Consider the following 27,939-nt stretch of genomic DNA (forward strand, 5'->3'; position numbering starts at 1 on the left):
ATTTTTATACTTCATAATTTGACTTTTTTTGGACAAAAAAATTCGTAATTATGAATTCAGTTTTTTTTGACATTTTTTTTGTCATCGTATATGAAATCTGCATAAAAATTTTAAGCAACAACTTCAGACAATAATATATTTGTTATTTTTCATGCATAAAATTTAAAACAACAATAAACAAATAAAACAACTTTTAGTTTAAAACTAACTGGTTAGCAGAATTATTCTGCCTACCCTTTAAGTCTGTGCCTTGGAGGCCTCTTACAAGACAATAGCTGGATGCAGTTAACATCTGCCCAATATGAGTATTTTCATTGAGACAACATCTCTAGTTTTATCTCAACTAAAAGCCCCAAAACAAGGGATTTCTAAATGGCAGTTTGTTTCTTCTAGCCTTTGCTTAAAAAAGAACACTCTACAAGGCAGCAAGGCATGGAGCAGGTAGTACTGGGTAACATATTACCGGTAGCAGGTTGATCGCGATGATCCTGAACCTAACCTGAATTACTAAAACGTGTTATTACTACAACATCATAAAATCCTGCCTCTACCAACAAAATACTACAACTTTTATAAATTATAAAAGTATATATAAAGTCAAAGCTTATTTTTACTTGCCTTGGATATAATTAACTTTTTAGATATAACCATTGTACATTTTCAAAATAAACTGTGAGCAACTTAGTGTGATGAAAGATTACATCATAATCACAAGTCAAAATGAAAACTTTCTACTATAGTATAAAATATAATGTGATGAATAATATAAATACATAATATGATAATGCTGTACAAAAAGATACTAAAATTGTTCCAGATGTTATTAGACTTCGAAAGAAATCACCAAATATAGTTACCTCTATCTAAAGATATCGTCAGGGGTAGATGAGTATTCAGATGATATTGGACATTAGATATTAAATGATATTAGAGTAAAAGAAAAATATAGATGATCTTGAACAAAAGTGTATAGATGATCTTGGACTACTCTGTTGTTGGACAGATGTAGTAATCTTTTACAGAAGATATTACTTTAAGACAAAGAAAAAGAATAGAAATAAGATAGATAAAAATACAAGCAAGGCATTAAAAAAAATAATTAAAAAAACAAATCTGTGGCTATGTGATAATGATATTGGGGATATAAGTTTCATTATATAGAATAAGGTGCTGCTTTTGTAGTTGCAAATATTTCAATAGATTACCACAAAAACATTCAAATTAATTGATAATATTCAATTTAATGTGATAATAGTAATTCATTCAAATTAATAATAATTATATCAAATTATATCATTATATATCAAATTATATCATTATATATCAAATTATATCATTATATATCAAATTATATCATTATATATCAAATTATATCATTATATATCAAATTAGATCATTATATATCAAATTATATCAAATTAAATCAAATTAATAATAATAGTAATTCATTCAAATTAATGTGATAATAGTAAAAATCTGAAAAGCAAAGTTTTTAATAAAGTGAAAAAATGATTGCATTAAATGATAAAAACTGATAGAGATTCCATGCTATCCTATTCTTCAGAATATGAAAACCACAAACTTTATGAAGAGAAAATTAAAAAATATTACATAAAACAATATACATAAACTGATAAACTGATAAATATATGCTTTAATTGTGGTGATTGTGATACATAAAATAATTGTCTAAAAATTGTTTACTATAATTTTTAGACAAAATTGGTTATTTAATTAAAAAATATATATAAAAATATAAAATAGCTTAAAAACAAATAATTGAAAAAATATTTTGATGATAAAAATATTTTGATGTCTATTAAATTTCTCCTTGAAAAAATAATAACATAAAACAAAATTTATTGTTTGAACATATGAATATTAATCAAAAATGCACCAAATTTTAAAACAAATTACTTACTAACCCAAAATAGAAAGCAAAAGTGAAGACTCCTCTTTTGATTTTTTTAAAGGATTCAGGTTAACAAGAAACTTTAATAAAATATTTTGGTTTTTATTGCTTAATCCACAAATCATTGGTAAACAACTCCTCAGATTTGCATTGGCCATAATCTCTTTACTGCTTAAACAATTGTATGCATACACAGATGCACTAAACTCCATTATTGTCAAATGTGCGAATTGGTAAAAATAACCTAGATGTGTTTCAACCCTTTCAATAAAACCAAAAAGACCTTCATCAACTTCATTTAAGTCATTGATAAATAGTAAAACTTCCTCTTCTGAAAAAATGAATTTATTTTCAATAAACAATACATAAGCTATCCTACAAATGTTTAATACATACTTCTTATTATTTTTATTTCCCATCATTTCATAAACCAACCCATTGTTTTTGATAATGTGTTTTTGCAAAAAGTATAAAAAAATATTTGCATACAATTCTGTCATTGTTAAGAAAGAAGTTGAATATATTTTGCTTGAATCACTAATAATTTTACACATGGAAGATAAATAAAATGGAACAGATGCCATGGCTTTTGCAATTGGAGATTCTTTTAATGTTGCTTTTACAACTTCTTTTTTTTCTTCCATAACATGATTTTCTACATAATTATCGATTCCGATTTTGTTAAATCCCATTATTTGAATAGTTAGCTCATCACTATGCTCTGTATATATACTTTGGTATTGATCGATTGCATAAACTCTACCAGCAACTAAATGTTTGTATTTTTGAATTTCTGCTAAAGCATTAACAATCGGATAGGCACAACATGAACTTGGATTTAATAATTCATTTAAATATTTAAATTCATCTAATCCATCAATTATAAACAATGCAGTATGCTTACTAATATCAAAATCTTTTATAATATCTTTGTAGAAAACATGTAGTAATTCACTAATATTTGAAATATTTTGATATTGATTAAGCCTCCTACATTCCAAATAAAAAACAAGTTCAACATTATTCCAAATCAAATTATTTGACCAATCAAGCAAACATTTTCTGAGCAACCATGTTTTTCCAATACCAGCTATTCCAGATATTAATATTACAGATTTTTCTTTCATAAATATGTCACTGTATGGAATTGGTGTATAACTCATTTGCTTTTCAAGAAATTTCTTTCGTTCATCACTACAAACAACATCCATTTGAGCATTGTATGCATCAACAATACACAGATCAACAAATTTTTGTATTAGATCAACATTAGCAGGTGCTTTTAGCAGTGGTTGAACTTCGTTTATTTTCCCATAATTTTTCAGATAATAATTTTTTACTGCTGTGCATATCTCTGACACATCTAAACATAAACCATCATTATCTCTTAATTATTTCTGATTAATTTAAATCTGTAATAATTAAAATGTAGTGTAGTTATGTAAATTTAAACTTTTAAAAAACTTCTTATTTTTTGCTTTATTTTTGCTAATAATTAAAATTATCACTTCAAACTACTGCAATTACCTCTCTTGACATGATCTCTGCTAGCAACATCAGGTGGATTTGAAGAATCTAAATGATAGTTATATGAAAACTTCTGACAATGTTTTTGTTCAAGATTAATTTTGGTTATCCTTTAATTAATTTAAAAACTTATAATCTATAAAGTTAATACTGTGTATGAATTAAACCTCAATATACAAAAGCTCTGAAGATCTTTTTGACCCTAACTATCTCCCAATTGGTTTACTTACTGTTTAAAATCAGTGAATCTTTAATTTAGAAGCTTTAAAGTCAAAGACTTTTAATAAAAACTGGTATGTTTGACTTCTCCATAGGCTTGTTTCATATATCTGGCATAAATCTAGATATATGAAACATATATATATCTAGAGTAAATCACTTCAAAGAAAATGTAACTTTATTTCATACAAAGTTCATAATGCATTTATAGCTGAAGGAGGAGAAGAAGTTGAAGCATAGCTACAAACTTTTAAACAATAATATTGTTGAAAATATTCTGCTTTTTTCATAACTGAAAAATAACAGTATGAATGATAAGGAAAGATATTTTAAAAGTTGTACAAAAGTACCCAAAAATCTTTAAAAAAACATTTGTTTAAAAAAATAAAGATATTTTTCACAAACAAACAAATGTAAAAGCATTAAATTACAAGAAAGTTTTAAATCTAAACAATATAGAAGAATTGATAACTAGATGTCCTGGGATTGAAATGGATACAACGATAATACAACAATTTGTCTAAACCATGAATGTATTCACTTAGAGAATTACGCCACATTTCATATAAATTACTGTGGTTTATTTAAATAACGTTAAAGGTCTGGTGTTACCTCTGAAAATATTTTTTAGTAAAATAAATTTTTTAATCCAGTATTATTTTATTAAATTGAATAAATTAAGGGTACCAATACATATATTTTTTAAAGTGATGTTTTTAGAACCACCCTGCACTGCTCTTATTTTGATGTTTTTAGTCAGTTATTTTAACTACAGACTTCTTAATACTTTTACTTTTATTAACCAATCTTTTCAGCAGGTTCACATGAAATGAAAACTGTAGAAATCGAAATAAAAACCACATCTTTGTTTATTTTTTCAACTTTTTTCTATAAAATTAAAACATCTAAAAAATGAGGAGGTCCTGAACTTTATTTAGCAGGATCTTTTAAGTGCTAAAATATTTTGATCAAACTTAAAACGCAATTATAATTTACGATCATATTTAAAATTAAATTTTTATTTTTCAAAAATAAGTTTTCTTTAATCAAAGGAAGCAGGGAGTGTTTTTTAAATGTTATTTCTGCTCCAGTTTGCAAACAAGATGGTTTGTGCCTCAAATCAAAGTTATTTTTATTCAGAGACTAATTAAAGTAATTAAATAATGGCACAAAAATAATAAATAAAATAAAATAATAAAATAATAAATAATAATATTTAGACAAAATTAGTCTTAACAATTACATATTAATTAATTATAACATATATATATATATATATATATATATATATATATATATATATATATATATATATATATATATATATATATATATATATATAATCTATATATATAAGAAATTAAAATGATATAGTGCAGAAAATACTAAACAAAAACATTTTTCACAATGAGTCTGCAAAAAGCAAGATATCATTCAATATCTCATTTTGGTGATAAAAAATACAAAACTTGCAACAGAAGGTATTGCTCTTCTAAAAAAATTAAATGTACACTTAGGTAGCAAAGTGATCATACAAGGCTTAATTGGAAACTTAGAGGAGAACCATCGAAAGCTAAAAATACTCTTTTAGTTCCTTTAACTTGATTAGGGGAGGTGAGGGCAGTTTAGGACAAGGGTAGTTTAGGACAATGCAAATAATCCAATATATTCGTCGACTGAAAATACTTTCACATGTAAGCGTCATAGGATTTCTTTCACAAAGGCAGTCAGGTAGCTTTTCTACAAACGTTTTGTGGTTTTTGATATTTTTTCTAATTTTTTTAATTCTTAAGTGTAAGGATTTACAAAGAAATTTACTCCACCCAAGGAATTATTTTTTGCATTTTCTATGAAAGGTATATGTTCTGCAACGTAAATAAAAAAATTCAACGATAAAACATAAATTCTTCACAAAAAAATTGTGGAATGTTTCCTGAGATCAGGGTTGAGGCAGCATTGGACGATTTTCACGGGGCACATTAGGATGTGTTGCACGGATCATAACAAACTTATCTTCAAATAAAATTATACTAAGTTTAAAAATGGTGCGGAATTATAAAAAAAAAATGTGAAAGATTTATAAACGAAGAAAATTTAAAAACTGCAGTTAAACATGTTTTTGATATAACAATGAAGTTAAGAGAAGCTGCAGGTGTATTTGGGTTCTCTAAAAGTACGTTAGCTTACGGAAAAAAAATGCTCCGAAATAATAGAAAATCAAAAAGTGATAACTTTTCAACCAAATATTCTGTGAATCAAGATATAATTTTCTAACATAGCTTCTTCTGCATTTACTAAAGCAGAAGAAGCTATGTTAGAAAATTATATGTTAAAATCATCAAAAATAAATATGGTTTAACTTATTACCAAACTAGAATTTTAGCTTGAATATAGTAATGCTTTGAAAAAATGTCCTGAACTATGGAGCCAAAATAAAATTGCTGGCATTGAATGGATGAAAGGATTTATGATAAGACACAAAAAGCTTTCTCTGCGCAAACCAGAAAATACAAGTCTATCAAGAGCAACAAGTTTTAACCAACAAAATGTGAATGAATTTCAACTCAACTTAGAGAGAGTACTCTGTAAGTCTAAAATATTCTCCAGAACGCATATTTAACATAGATGAAACAAGTGTCATGACTGTTGTGCAGGCACCAAATATCATAACTCAGCGAGGTCAAAAGCAAGTTGGTCAAAACGTCTCAGCTGAAAGAGGGCAGCTTGTAACTATGTGCTATTATTAATGCAGTCGGAAACATTATACCACCAGTTTTTATATATCCTCGAGCAAAATTTCAAGAGCGTATGCTAACAGGAGGACCTAATTGTTGTGTTGGATTTGCTAACAACCCTAGTAGTGGATGGATGACAAGAGAACTTTTTATATGAGTGCTCAAACATTTAAAGCTCCATTCAAAGTGCAATAAAGAAAACAAGATTTTGTTATTACTAGATAACCACGAAAGCCATTGTACTATTAATGCAATCAACTTTTGCAGAGATAATGGAATTGTTTTACTTACATTCCCACCACATTGTACACATAGACTTCAACTTCTTGATGTTTCAGTATTGGGTCCTTTTAAACAAAAACTTTCTGTACCTTAAAATGACTGGTTGTTAAATCACCCAGGAAGAACTATAACAATTCATAATTTAGCCAGTATAGTAACCCCGGCATATAATAGCTCATTTACACCAAATAATATTACTGCAGGGTTCAAAAAATGTTGTATTTTTCCTTTTTCAAGAAATGCATTCACAAATGAAGATTTCGACTGTTCAGAGGTAACAAACCAAAGCCTTAATTACATCTCTTATCAATCTAGTAATAATGACAATAATAAAAAAAGCTACATAGATTTTAAAATTTTAAATGTTAGTGTTCATTTTATAGTAAAAACTTTTGAAGCTACTGTGCCAAATAATGAGTCACTTAATGCATATAAAAACTCAACTGATGAGCCGTCACAGCCATCTGCACCAGTTTTATCTCCTGAAATGATTAGACAATACCCAAAAGCACCTCCAAGAAAAAAAACATCAAAAGGCAAAAAAAAAGGAAGATGAAGAATTTTAACAGACACACCAGAAAGACCACCAATAACAGAATCTATAACTAACACAAAACAGAAAATATTTAACAAGCATATTAACCCCCCCCCAAAAAAAAAAAAAAAATTAATGCAACAGTCTCTAGCTCTACCTGTATGCACAATAAAAGTAATTCTTGTTTGCAAAATAAAACAAGTTTAAATTTTAAAGACAAGCCTGTTGTATACACAGAAAAATTGAAAACAGAAGCATTACATCATGGAGATTTTTGTTTAGTCCAATGTGCTTGAACAGTTAACAATGCAACGTTAGCTTTTGCTTGCAGAATTGAAGAAATAAATGGAAACATTTTGGTTGTTAATTTGTTGAATAAAAAAGTAGGATTTAATATATTTTACTTTCCTGATATACAAAATAAGTGGTCGGTGCCAATTGCAGAAGTCTTAGCTAAACATCCTATGCCAAACAATGCAGGAAGCATTTCAAGAGGTTCTGGTATAATATTCAAATTTGATTTTTCTACATTTAAACTTGGTTGAATGTTATGAATTCTCTCAATTCGAACAAAAAGAAAAAATTTATGTTTATCTACATCCATTTTATATTCAAACTTTTTGTTTTTTTTATTATCTTTTTATTAATAAGAGTGATTTGTGGTTGAATAGCATTTTCATTTTAGTTAATTTGAATATACAAAAAAACTCATTAATGGTTTGAGATCTTTATAAGAATAATTATGTTACTCCTAATAATTCTGTTGATTCTGTAATTGTTAATAATTACTGCTAAATGAAAAAATTATGTTTTAAGAAACATTTCCTGTCTTTTTATTATATTTCCTAAACTGCCCCAACATTGTCCTAAACTACCCCCTCTTGTAGGGTAGTTTTGGACTATTGGTAGCTTCGATTTTAAAGGAAAAAAACAACCATAATTTATTTGAACTAGCTCAACTTTGCTTTTTTTTGAAGAATGAATACCTAAATTACCTTTTTCAGCAAAAAATTTAATTTTTTGTCAAACAGTACGAAATCTGTAATATCTTTTTAAAAAAGTGTCCTATTGTGCCCCCTCTCCCCTAATTGAAGTCGGCCTCAACAACATCCTTTGATTACCAATAAATTTTCCTTATTTTAGCTTGATAAGCAATACAAAGCCTAAAATTTTTTTGTAAATATTAGGTTATGACAGAAAATGCTTTTGATGTTTTTGTAATGGGACAATAGATAAGAAAGAAGATTAAATGCACAGTGTCATAAAAGATCAACTCAAAAACAATAAAGACTTTTTTTAAACAAGATACTGTTTAATTGTACTGACCGGTCTTTCTTAATAACAAGTTTGTTCATTATAAAAAATTTAATCATATTAATTCTGTTGTACATTTTGATATTGATGAAAGACAGAGATCACTAAAAATTGTGATGAGAGTGTTTGAAAAATTGGCATTAGGTTTACAACCAAGGAATCAAAGGTACAGTGGGGGAGCAATTTGATCATACTAGGCTTATTTGGAAATGTAGAGGAGAAAATACTTTTGTTGCGATTGTGATGGGCTGATGGATAAGAAATAAGATTAAATGACTTTTGGATTACTAGTAATTTAATTCAGAGACTTGATAATAAACCTCCAATACATATTCAATATTATGAAAATGTTACTGATCCATGTCTGTTACCTATGAAACTGACTGCAGAAATTATCAACATAATTTCACCACTTGAATAGCATATTTTTTGAACACCATGTTAGTAAAATTATTGATCTCCTTTCTTTCCTAATAAAAATCAAAAGTTATTTAAAAAGAAAAAAAAAACTGTTGTCAGACATGGCTATAATGGTTGTGGTTTTGATGGATCTAACAAAGCCAAAGTTTTAAGATATTTCGACAAAATTCTTAAATAAATTTTTTTTTTAACTCAATTGGCCAGACTACCAGCCTACATTTGATTAAGAGACAAAAATATGTTAATACTACTATCTTTAGCAAGTTATTACTTAGTTAACTTTTGCTTTATTTAGTTGCTGAATGTTTTGAATTAAAATTAATAGATCCTACAGAGAGGAAATAAATAAGTTTACTCTCTATGCTGCACTTAAAAATAGCTATTCATGATGTATTCATAAACAAGATTTCACTTGGATGGAAGTTTCACATAATCAGGTTTTATATCAAGGAGAATTTTGATAGGCAGAAGATTTCGCTTGGTGTTACATCAGTACAAACATCTGTACTAGTTCATAAAACCTAAAAAAAAGATACACAGAACAGGTTTGTTGTGTCCAATAAAAATGCCCATCACAGTCAAAAGTTAGGAGCCACGGTGGCTGAATACAATCCAATAAATTGTCATAGGATTTTTCAAGAGTATATTCAGATTGTAAAAATTCAATATGAATTTTTTTTTGTATCAGTGAAGAAAATATTTTACACTTTTAAAATATTTTACACAGATTTTTGATATAAAGAAAATTGCAACTATTATTGCACTGATATAAATTATAAATAAAATATTTTGTAAAAAAACACAGCAATCGAAGCACAGGGGTAGGAAAACTTTAAAAAGCCCCTACTGTATCCACATAGTTAAGGAAAATTAATTTTAAAAAATTAAAACTTATATCCAATCACTAATTTAAAATTGGTTTTAAATTTTGTTATATATACTATGGCACTCAAAAAATACTGCCACATAAAGTTTAGAATCCCCTCAGTTAATGTAAGTTTTAAATTTTTTAGAAAAAAGGTCAAAAAATAAGAAGCAAGAGATCAGTCATCGATCCTATGATAATTTATTTATCAGATCTAGAAAGTTCTTTATTTGTAGAATCTAGAAATATATAACTTTGGTGTACATAGAAATTTGCTTTCAAGGACAAACAATGTCAAAATCAATCAAAATCATGAATTTTTAACTACTACAGTGTATTTTATGATGCTAATAAATTTACATAATATGTATTGTATGCACATTTAGTCATTATTATTATTAGTCATTATTGTACATTAAGTCATTAGGCTCATCAGTAGTACAATGTCTTAAATTAATGTCAAATTATAATTAACAATAATAATAATAACAATAATAATAATAATAGCAATAATAACAAATTAACTTTTAGATTTTTTTATTTCAATAATAATGATATTTTGTGACATCTTTGGTTAATGAGTTCTGTTAATAATAAAAGTGAGGAGCAGGTAAATAATATTAAACACTATCATTTCTAGAATATTTGTTGGTCATGTGACATGCATGCAGTCTGCTGTGGTCAGAAAACATTTTCTTTGAAATGTGAAAAACTTGTTTATTTTTCAAAATCCTATAATAACTATAACTATTCACTATGCTTGATGGACACACTTGTTAAAATCAAAAAGTTAAAAAATTTTTCTAGATACTAATAGGTTATTACTAGTTTGATGAAAAGACAGTATCAAACGCAAAACACAAGCAAACAGCAGCTTCATCGGGTCAGCAGTTTCTAAATGCAGCTGCAGCTGAAGAATGTGATGATGATAATGTCAATATAATGGGATCAGTCAAATCACTTCAGTCAGGCCAGTCAAGTGCCAGTTCCTCTGATGAAGAGCAACAAGAATCTGCTGATGAATTCATTTTAAAGCCTAAAACTCTAAGAACAAGTAGCAATAAAAAACCTAAACTCTCTGTGCTGACTTCAAAAGTATCAGCAGTATTAGACAGGACAAACACAAGCATTCGCACATTAACAATGATCCTGGCATTTCTGGTTAATAAAATAGGCAACTCAACATCTTCCACAGTTCTTTCAAAAGTACCATTCACCGTCAAAGAGCTGTTTTGTCGAGAAACTTCAAAACAGATTAAGAAGAACTTTTGAGAAAGCAAATCTGCCATGCACTGGGATGTCAAGCTTCTACCTGATATCACTGGAGTAGACACAAAACAAGTAAATAGTTTCTCAGTATCGGTATCTTCTCTTGTTAATGGAAGATCAACTTTCTGAGTGTGCCAAAGTTGTCTTCTGGGACAGGAAAGGCAGCAATGGAGGCAGTTTAGGAACTTTTGAAGTCGTGGCAGACAGATTCATAAGTGATCTGAATGTGCTTTGATAGAACAACCTCAAATACAATTCAACTTAATGGAGCCTGCACACTTTTGGAGTCAGTCATTGGTTGAAACTTGCTATTGTTGCCATCACATGTTCGAAGAGCTGCTGTCAGATGCATATGGAGTGTGCCTAGTCCCATCCACTGGAATGGAGATTTTGATATTTAAAAAATCTAAAGAAAACCGGTCGAAACTACTTCACTGTCAACTAAAGCCACAACCGACACTGCTGATCTGTGCAAGTGACTTTAACTTGGCCATCCTTGAGATGACTACAAGGAACTTCTTCAACTTGCGGCTTCCATGATTGGTTTGAGTAATTCTACTGTAGCGGCTGTTCAAATTCAAAAACCTGGTGCCCTTCATCAAGCACGTCGGACGGCCAAGTCAATCTACACAATGATGATTGAATTGCTCTTTGATGGTAACAAATCTGTAATAAAGCTAACAGCTTGAGAATTGCAAAGAATACAACAATTCAATGGATTTGTAGTCAAAGTATATCTTCAGTCTTGGTTTTCATGTCAAATAGTTGCTGATGCACCAGTCAATGACATTCTTCTGATCCAAATTCTCCATGATTATGACAACCTTGGTTTGCAAACAGCAGGTCTGAAGATGATGGTCTGGTATTCTTGGTACCTAAGCCAAGAGATGGCAACATTCTCTCCTTTTTCTCAACATCTATCCTGTAAAGAGAAAGCAAAGCTTGTATCAGAAATAAAAGATGATTGAGTATTGCATTTAATCAAATCATTTCCTCATTCAATATCAGAATGAACCATTTCTAGAAGTTTCTTTAAAACTACCGCAATTGACGACAGTTTTCTTGTCTTGCCTGTAGAAGAATGCAATCAAAGCCAATCTTTTCAGATAGCATGTGAAAAGATAAAAAAACTTGGCCTGTGTCAATGACTGTGGCGAACGTGGTGTTTCCCTCATACAGAATTTAAATGCCACTATAACAAAAGATGAGTAACAAAAACAATATCTTCTACAAGTTGTTGAGAAGCACATACACAACTTTTCAAAGTGCAAAGTTTACTACTGAGAACTGATGCTAATGTATTTTATATATGTAAATCTATTACTAGGTATCATAAAATATACCTAGTACCTAGTCCAACCATAGAAGTTAAAAGTTCATGATATTGTTTGACTTTGACATTACTTGTCCTTTAAAGCATATTTCCATGTACACAAAAGTTATATATTTCTAGATTCTACAAATAAAGAACTGTCTAGATTTGATAAACAAATTATCATATGATCAAAGACTGATCTCTAAAAATTTGTCCAAATTTGCCCAAATTGGAGACGTAGAACAATTTACAAATTACTCCGCTATTCTAGAACTTCATGACCCTTGGGGGACCCCTAAATATTATTGAAATGATCTAAAAAGAATTAGGAATTGTAATGGGACCATAAAAAAACTTTTAGGAGGGACTGCATCATCAATTAAAAAAAAAAATTTTATGAGTGTTTTGGGACACCCTAGAATATATATATATATATATATATATATATATATATATATATATATATATATATATATATATATATATATATATATATATATATATATATATATATATATATATATATATATATATATATATATATATATATATATATATATAAATATATATATATATATATATACAATTTTTCACAATTTGTTGATAATCAGGAGGAAAAACATATAATTATCAATGTGAAACTACTAGAATGTAAATTGGAGTATTATATTATTCAATGAACCTTATTTTTCCCTTATTGTACTCAAGGTTTATTACAGAAAATCTTGCAAGATATTTATCTTAATTACAAAAGCAGTTGAACAGTTTTATACAAAATTGTCTTTTAATTTTTCATTTGTGTTGTTTTTTGTTGCTATTTTACAGATATATTAATAACTTATTTCAAACTTTTTTTAGATAAAAATTAAAATATTGACAAATTAGGTGGGTAAAAATGGCTAAATCTAAAGACCCAAGATATTTCATACTAGAAACCATCCCTATTGAATCTGATAAGAATATACAGGGATCTAGGTTACCAACTGCTTGTCTGGTGCTTTTATGTTTTTTTGCACACTTTACTTCAAAATCTAAGAGAGATTCAGCAAATAAAAAAGTTAAATCAATTCTACCATTTTATAATCGGGCAAGAACACAAACAATTAAGTCTATAAAATGGCAGAAGAAATCATAAAATTATTTGAGGAGTTAAAGAGTCTGTTAAAAATTGACCATGCCCATAGAAACACTGTCAAGAATACTCAAATAATTATTGGATTTAAAAACAAGCTAACAAAAACAATGAAGTTCTGGCTACAGGATGTGCTAGATAAACAGTTTCTGATCAGCATGACGACTGATAGAACAGCATTTGTAGGCTCAGTTGATCTTAAGCTTCATCTTGTGAAAGAAAAGTTACACGACAGAAAATTTGCTGAAGAAAGAATCTATAAAGAAAAAGAACAGCAATCAAACATCTTGAGATGTTCTAAAAAAAGTTTAATGGAGATAGACGAAGGTTGTCTTGATCATGATGAACTTTGATGTATTTATGGAACAAAGCAGCATTATCACAAAAGAAGCTTGAAAACTGGCACAACTGTGTTTATACCACATAATATTCTGAAATCATGTAAAGTTATTGAAACAGCTCTTAGAAACAAAATTACACTTACTGCACTCAGTTCTTTATTCCACTCAATAATTTGTGCCACGTCTGGTGATTCTTCTAGAGTTGACTTGAGCTACACAACAGCATACAGGTATATATATATATATATATATATATATATATATATATATATATATATATATATATATATATATTTATATATATATATATTGATTAAAATAGAAATTTCTTGTTTTGTTTGAAATATTACTTTCTCTAAGACGAATATTTTACTTTGGGTACTTTTACTTTTAGTTAAATTTACTTTGGATCCAAAAGTATAATTCAATCATCAATATTTTTACTCTTGCATTTTTTATTTTAAACCATTTAGGAACAAAATGGAGTGTGTGCAGACGATTGCTACCAAGATAAAGAGCTCCTGGAAATCTCCAAAAATTGGCGTTGTTCATCGAGATAGCAAGTTAATGGATTCACTTGACAAAAAAAATTTTAGAAAAGAAAGACTTCCAGTTCTTCTTAAAGGTAGCTCTAAAATAAAACTTTGGCCAGTCAATTCATGTAAATTTAGGCACTAATGAACAATTTACATATTGGCATATTTATATGCTAATATTTAGCACTTTATATCTTATTTCTATTTCAAAATGTATATTTTTATAGGTTGTTTAGGAGTAAAATTACTGGGTGTACCAGCGCTTTCATATACAGGGTGGATGCTCGAAATCCGGACAATTTTAAATTTGCATTTTTTTGTTTTTAAATTCTATGTTGCGAAATTCAAACATTAATCAAAACAAACATTGTACTCTCGGGAAAAAAAATAAAATTTGCAAATTTAGCACATCATATCAAAGGAATATGACTGCAGAGTTGTCCCAGAGATTATAAAATGGTTTGGCTTTCCAAAAAGCACAGTTTATGATATTGCAAAGAGGTTTAATGATGGTGCAGAGTCTGTAGAACGAAAAGAAAAGACTGCTCACAAACCAATCAGGAATAAGGCCTTCATCAGCAGAGTACAGAAGTCGATCAACAAAAACCCCAGCACCTCCATCTGGAAACTGAGCAAAGATATGAATGTGTCTCATTACACCATGAGAAGAGTGATCTGTGATGACCTTAGGTACAAGTCCTATGTCCTGAAAGTCAGGCAGTTTCAATGAAGGAGAAGAGAGTGGCTAAGTGTTCCGTTCTTTTAGCATCAATAAAACATGAAGCTGTTGGTAAACTTCGTTTTTTCAGCGATGAGAAAATTTTTACTGTGAATGCCAAAGTGAACAGAAGAAATAACAGATGGTTGGCTCAAGACCCAAAAGATGTCCCAGTGATTGGTCAGACAAAATTTCTAGCCTCTGTCCATGTCTTTATGTCTGTTTCCAGCAAAGGGCATGTCATGCCACCACACTTCTTCCTGAAGGGCCAAAATGTCAACAAAGAAGTCTACTTGGACCTTCTGATTAAGGTGGTGAAACCTTGGATGGACAAGTGTTCCAATGGTAGGCCATATGTGTTTCAGCAAGACTCAGCTCCTGCTCATACCTCCAATTTGGTACAGGGTTGGCTTGAAGAGAATATCCCTATGTTCGGGTCGAAGCACTTTTGGCCTCCAAACTCACCAGATCTCAATCCATTGGACTATTATGTCTGGGGCACTTTGGAACATGAGACCAATAAATCAAGTCACAACACTGTTGAATCTCTAAAGTAGAGCAATTACTACTGCAGCTGCCAACATGTTGGCCGATGAGGTGGAGCACGCCTGCTCCAGGTTTAGGAAGCGTATCGAGCAAGTCATTGAAGCTAAAGGCAGCTGGATTTAGTGAAATGAAAGCTCTTATATGTGTACATTAATGTTTAAAATTTCAGAAATATAGCTTTGAAACTAATACTTTTATTGTAATTTTTATTTTGTATCAAAAAAGTCCGGATTTCGAGCATCCACCCTGTAAACCCACCAAGAAGATGGGACCAGTGATTGCTAAAGCAACATATGAATTACTAGAAGATTGGAACTGCATAGATTGTGTGGCAGGCATGGTTTTTGACACAACAGCATCAAATACTGGTGCTATAACTGCAGGCTGTGTTTCAATCCAAAATTTATAGAACAGGCCACTTCTATGGCTTGCTTGCCAACATCACATAGGAGAGATTATACTAACTCATGTATGGAACAGTTTAAAGATCGAGATTTCAAAAGGTCTTAATATCAATCTATTTTTAAGGTAATCTAACATGTTTATTATAATTTTTAATTATTATTATTAAGTATTTAAAATTAAACTAACATCAGTGTTATAAGCAACAATATAATGAATGCATTGTTTCACTTTTAGATTTAAGAAAAACTTTGAAAACTTAATTGCCAAACTATTGAAGACTTAGACATCCCTCAAATTTCAAGTCTTTGATAAACAAAAAAGATGCTATTACCAATCTTGATGGTAATTGTATGTGTATTTGTAATTGGTAATGAGGCAAAATTTCAACAGGGGTGATTATAGAGAACTTGTTCAACTAGCATTGTTGTATCTGAGCAAAGGCAAAGATGTGTTATTCTCTGGATTTATTAGACCAGGCGCTTTGCCCAATGCAAGGTGGATGGCAAAATTGTTATATTCTATAAAAGTTGTACTGTTAAACAAAAAAATCAGCCAGCTACCTAAAGGAACAACTTTTGCTCTACAGCAACTTCCTAAGCTACAAAGGATTGTTCAGTTTGTTGTATTTTGTTATATTCCATAATGGCTCAGTGTACCTATATCTTCAGCAGATCCTATTAACGATTTAAATCTTATTAATTCATTATTAGAGTATAAAGTTATAGATTTTACTATTGCTAATGCTGCTCTGAAAGCTTTCAGCAATCACATGTGGTATCTCACTGAGGAGTTAGCTCTACTGTCTCTATTTAATAATAACTTAGAGGGCAAGCAGAGGCAAAAGATTGCAAATAAAATATCAGGCAACCAAAAAAGTTTTTGCGGTTTTGCAGATCCATAAATAAATACACATAAAAACAGTTTTAATAAAGTTGATTCTGAAAAATAGTCTCCTTCAGCAAGAATAACTTTCTCCCATCGTGAAACAAGCTGGTATATTCCATTTTTATAAAAGTCTTGAGTTTGGTAGCTAAAAAATTGAAATAACTCATTTTCGAGATCTTCTCTATTTCGAAACTGTCGATTCCTCATATGATTATCCAGGGCCAAAAACAGGTGATAGTTGCTTGGCGCAAGGTCTGGTGAATACAGAGGGTGAGTTAAAATCTCCCATTGTAAACATGCTAGAGTTTCCTGCGTGATTTTTGCGGTGTGCGGATGGCGGTCTGGCGTTGTCCTGGTGGAATACAACACCTTTACTGTTTGCCAAAGCAGCTTGTTTTTGCCATACTCCACTTAAGACTTTTAGATTTAAAACGCACTAATAAAACTTATGAAACACACTGATTCTCCTGAAAACAAGCTTTAATTTAAATGCAAAATCATTCCCCCACCACAACCAGTTTTCTTAATACATTTCTTAGAAATAGGCAATTAGGATAAACTGCACGAACTTTTTTGGTAGCCTGATACTATCACTAAAAAATTATGTAACATTAAATGAAATAACTTCAAAAATAAAAGGGTCAGGATTTGGTAAACCTATATTTCCAATGGTTCCTAAAATGGCTGTGAATGATTTAACTGATTTTATTGGTGAAGACTCCCCAGTATTTTTCATCATATTAAATATAAATAGTAGTTTTCTCAGGGAACCAGTTACAGAATGGCATAAAAATGAAGATTTTTAAGCTTCCAAAATTGTGGTTTCTAGTTTTTCTGTTGTAAAAGATTCTGCTGAACGGGAAGCAAAGCTTTGTAGTGATTTTGCAGGAACTGCTAAGATAGAAAATAAGTTCTAGAACATTATACAAGTTGTAGAAAACAACAGAAATATGTTGCACAACCAAAGAAAAAGGCACTTAGAACCAATCAGATGGTACATTAAATTCTGATTGGACTGTTTATTTTTTCTAATTTTCATTTCATAGAGTTACTCTTTTATGTTGTTACACATTTAAATTTTAATATAACATTAAGTTTTTTGTTAACATTTGAGCTTTATTTTATTTTTAAAATTTAATGTTAAAACTTTTGACTTAATAAACATTTAAATATATTTTAATCTCAATTTATCATAATTAATTTTCAGAATGGGTTCCAACATATATCATATTAGTCTACCATTTCGCTATTAGACAGCATTTCACCAAAAACAAAGAGACAAACTGAAAACACGATTGTGCTCTTTTCATTTGTGTAAAATAAATAACCGCCCCCTACTCTACTTTCCTCCCTAAATAGCACACCTAATTCTTAAACTTGTTTATTCAACTCTCTTTATACCAAAAAGCTTCTGATTTAAACCTTAAAATTGCTAAAAATTGAAAATTTTCAATTTTTGCGCCTTATATATATATATATATATATATATATATATATATATATATATATATATATATATATATATATATATATACATAGATATATATATATTCCATATGACATAAGGTAGCACCTAGTTAGTGATCAGTTCAAGTAGACCATAAATGACTTTACATTCACATATTGGAAAGCATTCCAAACTAAATGCAGAAAATACTAAAATGAAATAAAAGTTCTATGTCATTGGGAGAAATGTAAGCATCAATAATAAAAAAAACTAGAGAAATAATAATTTTTAGAGCACTTTGTAACAGTCACATTAATAGGATAAGACTTAATTGAATGACGAGTAACACAAGAATGAATTTTAGTAGATAGCACAAGAGAGCTCTTTCTCTTTTTTATAAATACTATAATGAGCAGTGCCCATAATAGTATTAATAGAAAAAAAAAAGAGAAATAACATTACGACAATGAGACAATGGTTGAAGGTTGGTACCCAGAGCAGCTAAATATGTTTACATTGCGCTTTGTACCTCGTCAAAAAAAGAGAGCGTCATTTAAAGATCTGCTATAGATATAGAAACAGTATTTCATAAAAGGACTGATTTGAGATAAAGAATAAAATCCTGTGTAAGAAATTGCCAAGGACAATAAAGAGATGCAACCTTCGCAGATGCTATTTATCTGATCTTTGTTAAAAACCAAATACCCCATTTGATATATGGTTTCTAAGTTGTGGTTGTCTGGACCACAATCTGTAGAAGAGACAAAGCAGGAAATCACTATAGATACAAACACTGGAGTGATACGAATTTCAAGTATAGGATCAACCTGTTTGTTGGCTATATCAGGTAAAATGTGATTTGTGGAATCAAGAGATGAGATTGATGAAAGGTTCTTAGCAAGTAATTTAGCTTTGTCTTTAGGTGAGGTAACAAAATCTGAACCATGCAAGAGAGGTGGAATAACAAATTTGCCCTTACGACAGGCAATGTTAAAAATTCTCCAGAAGTCCCTGGAGCCTAATTTTTGAGAAGAAATATGAGATTTAGTGACCTGAGAATAGCGGCTTTAGCATTAGACAAAACCTTTTTACAATGGTTTCAAGCAATATAAATAGAACAATTAAAAAGTATAGTATGAACAATTAAAAATTGTAAAATAATAAATATACAGCCTATAGACTATCTATTATTTTATTAATTTATAAATTGGTATATAATTATTTATAAAACTATTTCAGGTCACAACACAAAGTAAGGAAATGCTAGGTTATTTAATTATTGATTATCTGGTTTCAATTGTAAATATAAAATTAATTTAATAAAAAATTAATTATTGATTATCTGGTTTCAATTGTAAATATAAAATATTCTATATCTAATTATAAACAATAAAGTAATTCATAACTGATAAGATTATGTTTCATTGTAGTTGGCTATTGAAATTAAAAGTTATTCGTGGTTAGCCACTTGTGGGAAATTGTGATGCTGCTTCTTCTATAAATTATAATAGACTTGGTAAATTCTCTTAACTTAAATATAACCACGATAAACTAAGGTAAAATGCAACTGAATGAACAATTATTTAATGATAAATAGCTAACAGAAAATAGATATTTATTGAAAAATTATAAAACTATTCATTTTATAGAAGTTACAGAGAAGAAAGAATTTTTCTTTTCTTAAAAAAATATGAACAATTTTGATGTATATTATTCTAACAACATGATGTATGTATGTAACATGATGTAATGAATAATATATTTAAAATTAAAGTTTAATTCAGTAAAAGAGATTAATAAGATACTATTAAAAAAATAAAGAAAATGGAAAGAAAAAATTAAAAACTTTTATTAAAAATTTGGTGCATTTTTATTTTTAATATCTTTTTTTTATGTGATATACTTATCAAGTATATCACATAAAAAAAAGATATTAAAACAAAAAGTTGAAGTTTTGTAAAACTATTATATTATAATTAGAGATGGTGTCTCGATAAAAATTATATTAGAGATGAAAATTATATCTCGATAAAATTATATTTCGAAAATTATATCTTCGATAAAATTATATTTTCAAAAATTATATCTCGATAAAAAATATATTAGAGATGGTGTCTCGATAAAAATACTCATCTTGGGCAGATGTTAAATGCACCCAGCTACTGTCTTGTAGAAGGCCTCCTAGACAAAGACTTAAGGGGTAAACAGATTCTATCTGTTGACCAGCCTCGCACCCCTTCTTCATCTATTAGGCTGGCGCAGATGTATTTTTAATACATTGTTTCCAGTTTAGGATGTTGAATGCTGGATCTTCTTGACTCAATGCATGGGTTTGCTTGTGTCACTGTTTTTATGACTAGGTAACTCATTCTATTATCTCCTTATGAGGGTACAGCTCTAAAACTCAGTTTTATGGTTCTGAGGCCGGCTGGTAGTCAGGTTTCCCGAACTCTGTGGTAGCTCTCAGAGAGGCTGATTCCATCAACAGCTGAAAAATATCAAAGTAATAACAGTGCCATGTTGCGCATGGATGGTGTCCCTGTTTGTACTTTTGATGTGCATTGCGGAGGCCACATTTGGAGCCCTTTGTTACAGCTTAGGGTTTATTAGTAGTAATGAGGCAATTGCTTGGGCTATTAAACGGTGTTCTGAGTACTATCTATGCTTTGAGTCAAGTTCTTCAATCTAATTTAAAAATGAATAAAGTACCAAAAACTATAAAACACAAAAAACCATCATCATCACCAAGTTCTCTAAACCTATCATTCACTAATATTCGTGGTCTTCGAAGTAACTTTTCTTCTGTTGAGTCTTATCTCTTGCAAAGTTCACCAGACCTACTTGCTCTTTGTGAGACTAATTTGAGTTCGGCTGTCTCATCTTGTGACTTTAGTGTTGATGGTTATCTTCCTCTAATTCGTAAAGACTCCAATAGTCACATGCATGGCCTCGGCATTTACATTCGTAAGAATTCACCCATATGTCGTGAAACTAGGTTTGAATCCACAGACTATTCTTTCATGTGCTTTCGTTTAGCACCACTTCACTCTATTGCCTTTCTCTTTGTTCTATATCGCTCTCCTTCATCTCAAGACTGCACTCTTTTTGATGTTATTTCTGATCATATTGACCAAGCCCTCTCTCTTTATCCATCAGCTAATATAGTTGTTGTCGGTGACTTAAATGCTCACCACTCTGAATGGCTTGGCTCTAGTGTCAGTGACTCTGCAGGCATTAAAGCCCACAACTTTTGCCTTTCTCAATCCCTAACTCAAATAGTCAACTTTCCAACTCGCTTTCCTGACAACCCTAATCATTTACCTTCTCTACTCGACTTATGTCTTGTTTCTGATCCTAGTCAGTTTCTCCACACTCACCCTTAGGTGCTTCTGATCACAGTTTGATCTCTTTAAAACTAATATCTCATTCTTCTTCATCACCTGAATACCCCTATTATCGAACCTCTTACAACTACAGTAAAGCTGACTGGGATTCTTTCCGTGATTTTCTTTGTGATGGCCCTTGGGTAGAAATCTTTCAACTTCCTGTCGACAAATGTGCTTCTTACATAACTTCGTGGATTCAGGCTGGCATGGAATCTTTTGTTCCCTCTCGACGATTCCAGGTCAAGCCTCACTCTCCTCCATGGTTTTCTTCACACTGTGCTGCTGCGATTGCCAATCGAAACCGTTACTTCCATATTTATCAGCAAAACAATTCTCCAGAAAACAGACGTCTGTTTATTACTGCTAGAAACAACTGTAAAAAGGTTTTGTCTAACGCCAAAACCCGCTATTCTCAGGTCATGAAATCTCTTATCTCATCTCAAAAATTAGGCTCTCGTGACTTCTGGAGAATCTTTAATAATATTAATAATAAGGGCAAATCTATAATTCCACCTCTCTTGTATGGTTCAGACTTTGTCACCTCACCTAAAGACAAAGCCGAACTGTTTGCTAAAAACTTTTCATCTATATCATCTCTTGATTTCACTAATTGCGTTCTACCTGATATTGCCAACAAACAGGTTGATCCATTGCTTGACATTCATATCACTCCAGCATCTGTATCTAAAGTGATTTCCTGCCTAGACTCTTCTACAGCTTGTGGCCCAGACAACATACCTGTTATTGTCTTGCAGAAGTGTTCTCCTGAGCTGTCGTCTATACTCTCAAAACTATTCAACAAGTGCTTATCAGAGTCTTGTTTTCCAGCCTGCTGGAAAGCCGCATCTGTTATCCCTATCTTCAAAAATTTTGGGGAGCGATCTGATTTGTCTAACTACCGTCCCATAAGTCTTCTTCCTATCATAAGCAAGGTTTTTGAATCTTTAATTAATAAACACTTAATTTCTCATCTTGAATCTAATAACTTACTTTCTGACCATCAATATGGATTTTGATCTTCTTGTTCTACACTGATTTTCTAACAGTAATAACCAATAGGTTTTATAGTGCATTAGATAGAGCTGGAGAGGTTAAGGCTATCGCTCTTGACATTTCTAAAGCTTTTGATAAAGTTTGGCATGCTGGCCTTCTCCATAAGCTTTCTTCTTATGGTGTATCAGGGGACATCTTTAAGATTATTGAATCCTTCCTTACCTATTGTAGTATAAAAGTTGTCCTTGATGGATAGCACTCTTCTTCATATCTTGTAACTTCAGGGCTTCCTTAAGGTTCTATCCTTGGCCCTACACTCTTTTTAATTTACATTAACGATCTTCTAGATATTTTCACTTCTAAGGTGGCATTGTTTGCTGATGATACTACTATCTATTATTGTCCTGATAAGAAGCCAACACTCTCTGATTGCTTGGAGGGGGCTATTGAGCTTGAAAAAGATCTCACTTCTGCTACAGCATATGGCTCACAGTGGCTGGTGAATTTTAATTCAGATAAAATCCAATTTTTTGCGGCCAAATGTTATCACAATAATTAAAATCTTCCTTTATTTATGTACGGTAATGTACTACATGAGTCATTTATTCTTCATTTAGGATTAACTTTTGATCATTTTTGGAAACCATAAATCAAATCCATTGGCAAACTAGCACCTGCTAAGGTTGCATCTCTTTGTGTTGCCACTTTCTTACTCTGGATTTTCTCCTTTATCTCTATAAATCTCAAATCCATCCTTTAAGAAATACTGTTGCCATATCTGGGGCGGATCTTCTAATGATGCCCTTTCTCTTTTAGACAAGGTGCAAAAACACATTGTAAACATAGTTGAAATTCTAAATCACATAAAAGTGATGTATAACATGATGTTTTGTTGTCAAATTTATATCCTTATGCATATTTTACATACATACATATAATATATGTATAAAACTCTTAACTACAATATTGGTAGTATGAGCCTAATTTGTTTTGCAAGGTAGCAGTCTTCTTTGTCAAGTTTGGTGTTTCGGATGTAAAGAGTTGAGAAAGTGTTGTAACCACAATCACACAAAAAGTCATTGTATCCAACCTTTAACTATTGTTAAAACTATATGCAATAAATATGAGGTTGGAATTACTGCCAACAAACACACTGATTGTCACCTTTTCACAAAAATAACTTTATATGCTCTTTTTAGATAAAAACAAAATTTTTGGGTATATTGAAAATTATGTAGCGCATAAAATATGTGGTAGTGGTGCAGTGGTAGACAGTTTACCTCATAAGCAAGAAGTTCCTTTTTGATCCCCACTACATCTCTCGTAGTACCGCGCTCAACTTGTTTCCCCACGCAGCGGCCTTGTTCGTCGAGGTTCATGTTTTACTGTAATATAGTTAAGAGAGGGTTGTAACCACAACTAAAAGTAGCCTCATCGACTGTAGTGGCCTTCATGGCCTTTGGGAGGTGAATTGAAACATTTTTTAAAAAATGTTTTGTTAAAATTTGCATCTTTTGTTAGCTAACACATAAAATAATCAGCTGAAACATATGTATTTATAAATTTGCATGAATACATAAATATCTTTCAAAACATCATGAAAAAACCTTCAGTATTGATAGAGAGAAAAACTGATTAACAGATGATCAAGTTCATTCAAATAGAAACCTCGATATCTAAAACAGCATCCAAAAAAGCAGGCTGTTTAGTTTCATGTAATTCATCAAACACATATACCTTTAAGAAAGGGAAAAAAAGAGTTAAAAAAAGATATTTATACATATCAGTCATGTAAATATGTAAATCAAATTTAATGTCCACATCAGTTTAAAAAAAATATTAATACCTAATAAAATAATAATAAGTCAACAGAGATTTAAGTTGACTTGCCAACTAAGTCAAACTTTAAAAGTTTGACTTAGTTGTGTGGCCTGAACTTGAACGCAAACAAGTAATCATATTAACAACTATCTGCTAGACATCTTTTAAGAAACACCTCAGCATGTCTCTATGTTTTAGAGTTGTACAGTTAAAATACTGCTGGAACAACAAACAAAAGAAAAGAGTAGCATTCTTGACTATTTACCCCCATCAAGGAAAAAAAATAGATGAATAAGAGTTTTTTGAGCACTTAGGAACAGTCACAGTAAAAGGATGAGACTTAATTAAATGACGAAAAACACAAAAAATGAGTTTTAGAAGATAGTACAAGAGACGCTAGCTCTTTAGGGCAGTGCCCATTGTAGTATTTGTAGAAAAAAGAAAGAGAAGCAACATTACAATGATGTGATAATAGTTGGAGATTAGCTGGAAGAGCAGATTCAACCTAAGTTTACAATGGGTGTTGGCACCTTGTCTGAAATAGAAAGGACATTATTAGAAGATTCGCCCCTGATAAGGCAACAATATTTCTTTAAGGATGGATTTGAGATTTATAGAGATAAAGGAGAAAATCCAGAGTAAGAAAGTGGCAACACAAAAAAGAGATGCAACCTTAGCAGGTGCTAGTTTGCCAATGGATTTGATTTATGGTTTCCAAAAATGATCAAAAGTTAATCCTAAATGAAGAATAAATGACTCATGTAGTACATTACCGTACATAAATAAAGGAAGATTTTAATTATTGTGATAACATTTGGCTGCAAAAAATTGGATTTTATCTGAATTAAAATTCACCAGCCACTGTGAGCCATATGCTGTAGCAGAAGTGAGATCTTTTTCAAGCTCAATAGCCCCCTCCAAGCAATCAGAGAGTGTTGGCTTCTTATCAGGACAATAATAGATAGTAGTATCATCAGCAAACAATGCCACCTTAGAAGTGAAAATATCTAGAAGATCGTTAATGTAAATTAAAAAGAGTATAGGGCCAAGGATAGAACCTTAAGGAAGCCCTGAAGTTACAAGATATGAAGAAGAGTGCTATCCATCAAGGACAACTTTTATACTACAATAGGTAAGGAAGGATTCAATAATCTTAAAGATGTCCCCTGATACACCATAAGAAGAAAGCTTATGGAGAAGGCCAGCATGCCAAACTTTATCAAAAGCTTTAGAAATGTCAAGAGCGATAGCCTTAACCTCTCCAGTTCTATCTAATGCACTATAAAACCTATTGGTTATTACTGTTAGAAAATCAGTGTAGAACAAGAAGATCAAAATCCATTTTAATAATTAGAAAGTAAGATATTAGATTCAAGTTGAGAAATGAAGTGTTTGTCAATTAAAGGTTCGAAAACCTTGCTTGAAAGATATTGGATGATAGGAAGAAGAATAATGGGACAGTAGTTAGACAAGTCAGATCCCTCTCAATAATATTTGAAAATAGGGATAACAGATGCCACCTTCCACCAGGCTGGAAAACAAGACTCCAATAAGTAACTATAAAACTGAGTTTTAGAGCTGTACCCTCATTTGGAGATAATAGAATGAGTTGCCTAGTCATAAGCACAGAGGCACAAGCAAAATCCATGCATTGAGTCAAGAAGATCAAGCATTCAACATCCTAAACTGGAAACAATGTATCATAAATGCATCTGTGCCAGCCTAATAGACGAAAAAAGGGAGCGGGGCTGGTTAACAGATGAAATCTGTTTACCTCTTAATTTATTGCCTCTACAAGACAGTACTTGATTGCGTTTAACACCTACACTAGATGAGTATTTTTATTAAGACACCATCTCTAGCCATTACTCAACCGAGAGCCCCAAGGCTGAGGGTGTTTTTTTGTCGGAGTTGGCTATTTCTAGCTATTGCCTAAAAAAGCGTATCCGACAAGGCAGCATGACATAAAACAGGCTGCACTGGGTTACATGTTACCAGAAGAGGGATAACCTGACCTGAAAGTAATAAAAATTAATTTAAACTAATTAAAGCTTTTGGTATTTCCTAACTGATAATTTTAATCATTTTGAAAAGTAAGTATTTACAAATTAAATTTAATTCTAATATTTTATTATAGATCCTATTTATATAGAGAAAAAGAAAAGATACATAAACAAAAAAAAACACAACTCATAATTAGAAAAAACATTATTTTAATAAAAAAATCTGTTATTCATTATACTAAAAATGATTAAAATATAATTACTTGTGAATTCATCTACTTTTCTTATTAGATCCATCCTATTCATTTCCTTTAAAGCTGTTTTTAACTCATCAAGTGTTATATTGCCATTCATTTCCGACCATTTAGTTAACATTGAATACGCTTTTGCATTAGTTTTAATATTTTCATGATCAATCATATCTAAATAGTTTTCTTCAATATTTAGCCAACGACCAAGAGTTCTCCAATCTACTCCAACACTATCACTGAACTTCATTTTAAACACTTGGCTAAAAAGAGTGGTTTCATCTTTTTTACGATATGTAAAATGTTGACTCATTTTATTGTTTCTAAAAAAAGTACAGGAGTTATTATGATACTAGGAAACTTAGCTGGAGCTATAAGTTTTATTTTATTTAAATTTTCTCATTCATTAAGAATTATTTCTTTTTTATATAACTTAGCCGGTTTATAATTTTTTTCTTGTCTGTTTTTTCAGCGTGTTTTTAATTATTTAAAAAGCCGTGGTCAAGCATTCAAAAAACAATTACTTGCGTGGTCATAATTGGAGTGCGATCGCATGCCGTTCCTGTCCACGACTGATATATATATGTATATATATTTATATATATATATATATATATATATATATATATATATATATATATATATATATATATATATATATATGTATATATATATATATATATATATATATATATATATATGTATATATATATATATATATATATATATATATATTTATATATGTATTTATATATATATATATATATATATATATATATATATATATATATATATATATAATTAAATATATATATAAATAATATATATATATATGTCAAGCAAAATAAGAACTTCAAAAAAAGTTTTTATTACTGAAAAGATTTGTAACAAAGTATTACAAAATATATCTAGCACTAGAGGCCTTTCAATGTTTCATCAGTAGTGCTATTTGAAGTGTTGTTATGCAAAAAAAATACACTTTTTAATTAACTAAAGTATTTTTGCTATTAATTATAATTGTTTAATATTTTTTAACATGGAAAGTGTAAGTTAAAAGTATCATGCTTTTGTTTAAGCAAATTATT

The 27,939-nt window shown here is 30.2% G+C and overlaps 1 protein-coding gene across 1 annotated transcript in view; it reads right to left on the reverse strand.

Moving 5' to 3' along the window:
* The window catches only part of LOC105847355 (protein NLRC5), a 38,350-nt gene extending 11,177 nt beyond the window's left edge, over window positions 1-27,173 (reverse strand). The window contains exons 1-3 of the mRNA XM_065787477.1: window positions 26,870-27,173; window positions 3,440-3,487; window positions 1,926-3,275 (exon numbers count right to left, since the gene is read on the reverse strand). Coding sequence (XP_065643549.1) covers window positions 1,926-3,275; window positions 3,440-3,487; window positions 26,870-27,167 — 1,696 coding nt within the window. The 5' untranslated portion in view covers window positions 27,168-27,173. The remainder of the gene's footprint in view (window positions 1-1,925; window positions 3,276-3,439; window positions 3,488-26,869) is intronic.
* Between the last annotated feature and the right edge of the window lie 766 nt (window positions 27,174-27,939).

This window comes from Hydra vulgaris, chromosome 01 (genome assembly GCF_038396675.1).
Source record: "Hydra vulgaris chromosome 01, alternate assembly HydraT2T_AEP".
NCBI lineage: Eukaryota > Metazoa > Cnidaria > Hydrozoa > Anthoathecata > Hydridae > Hydra > Hydra vulgaris.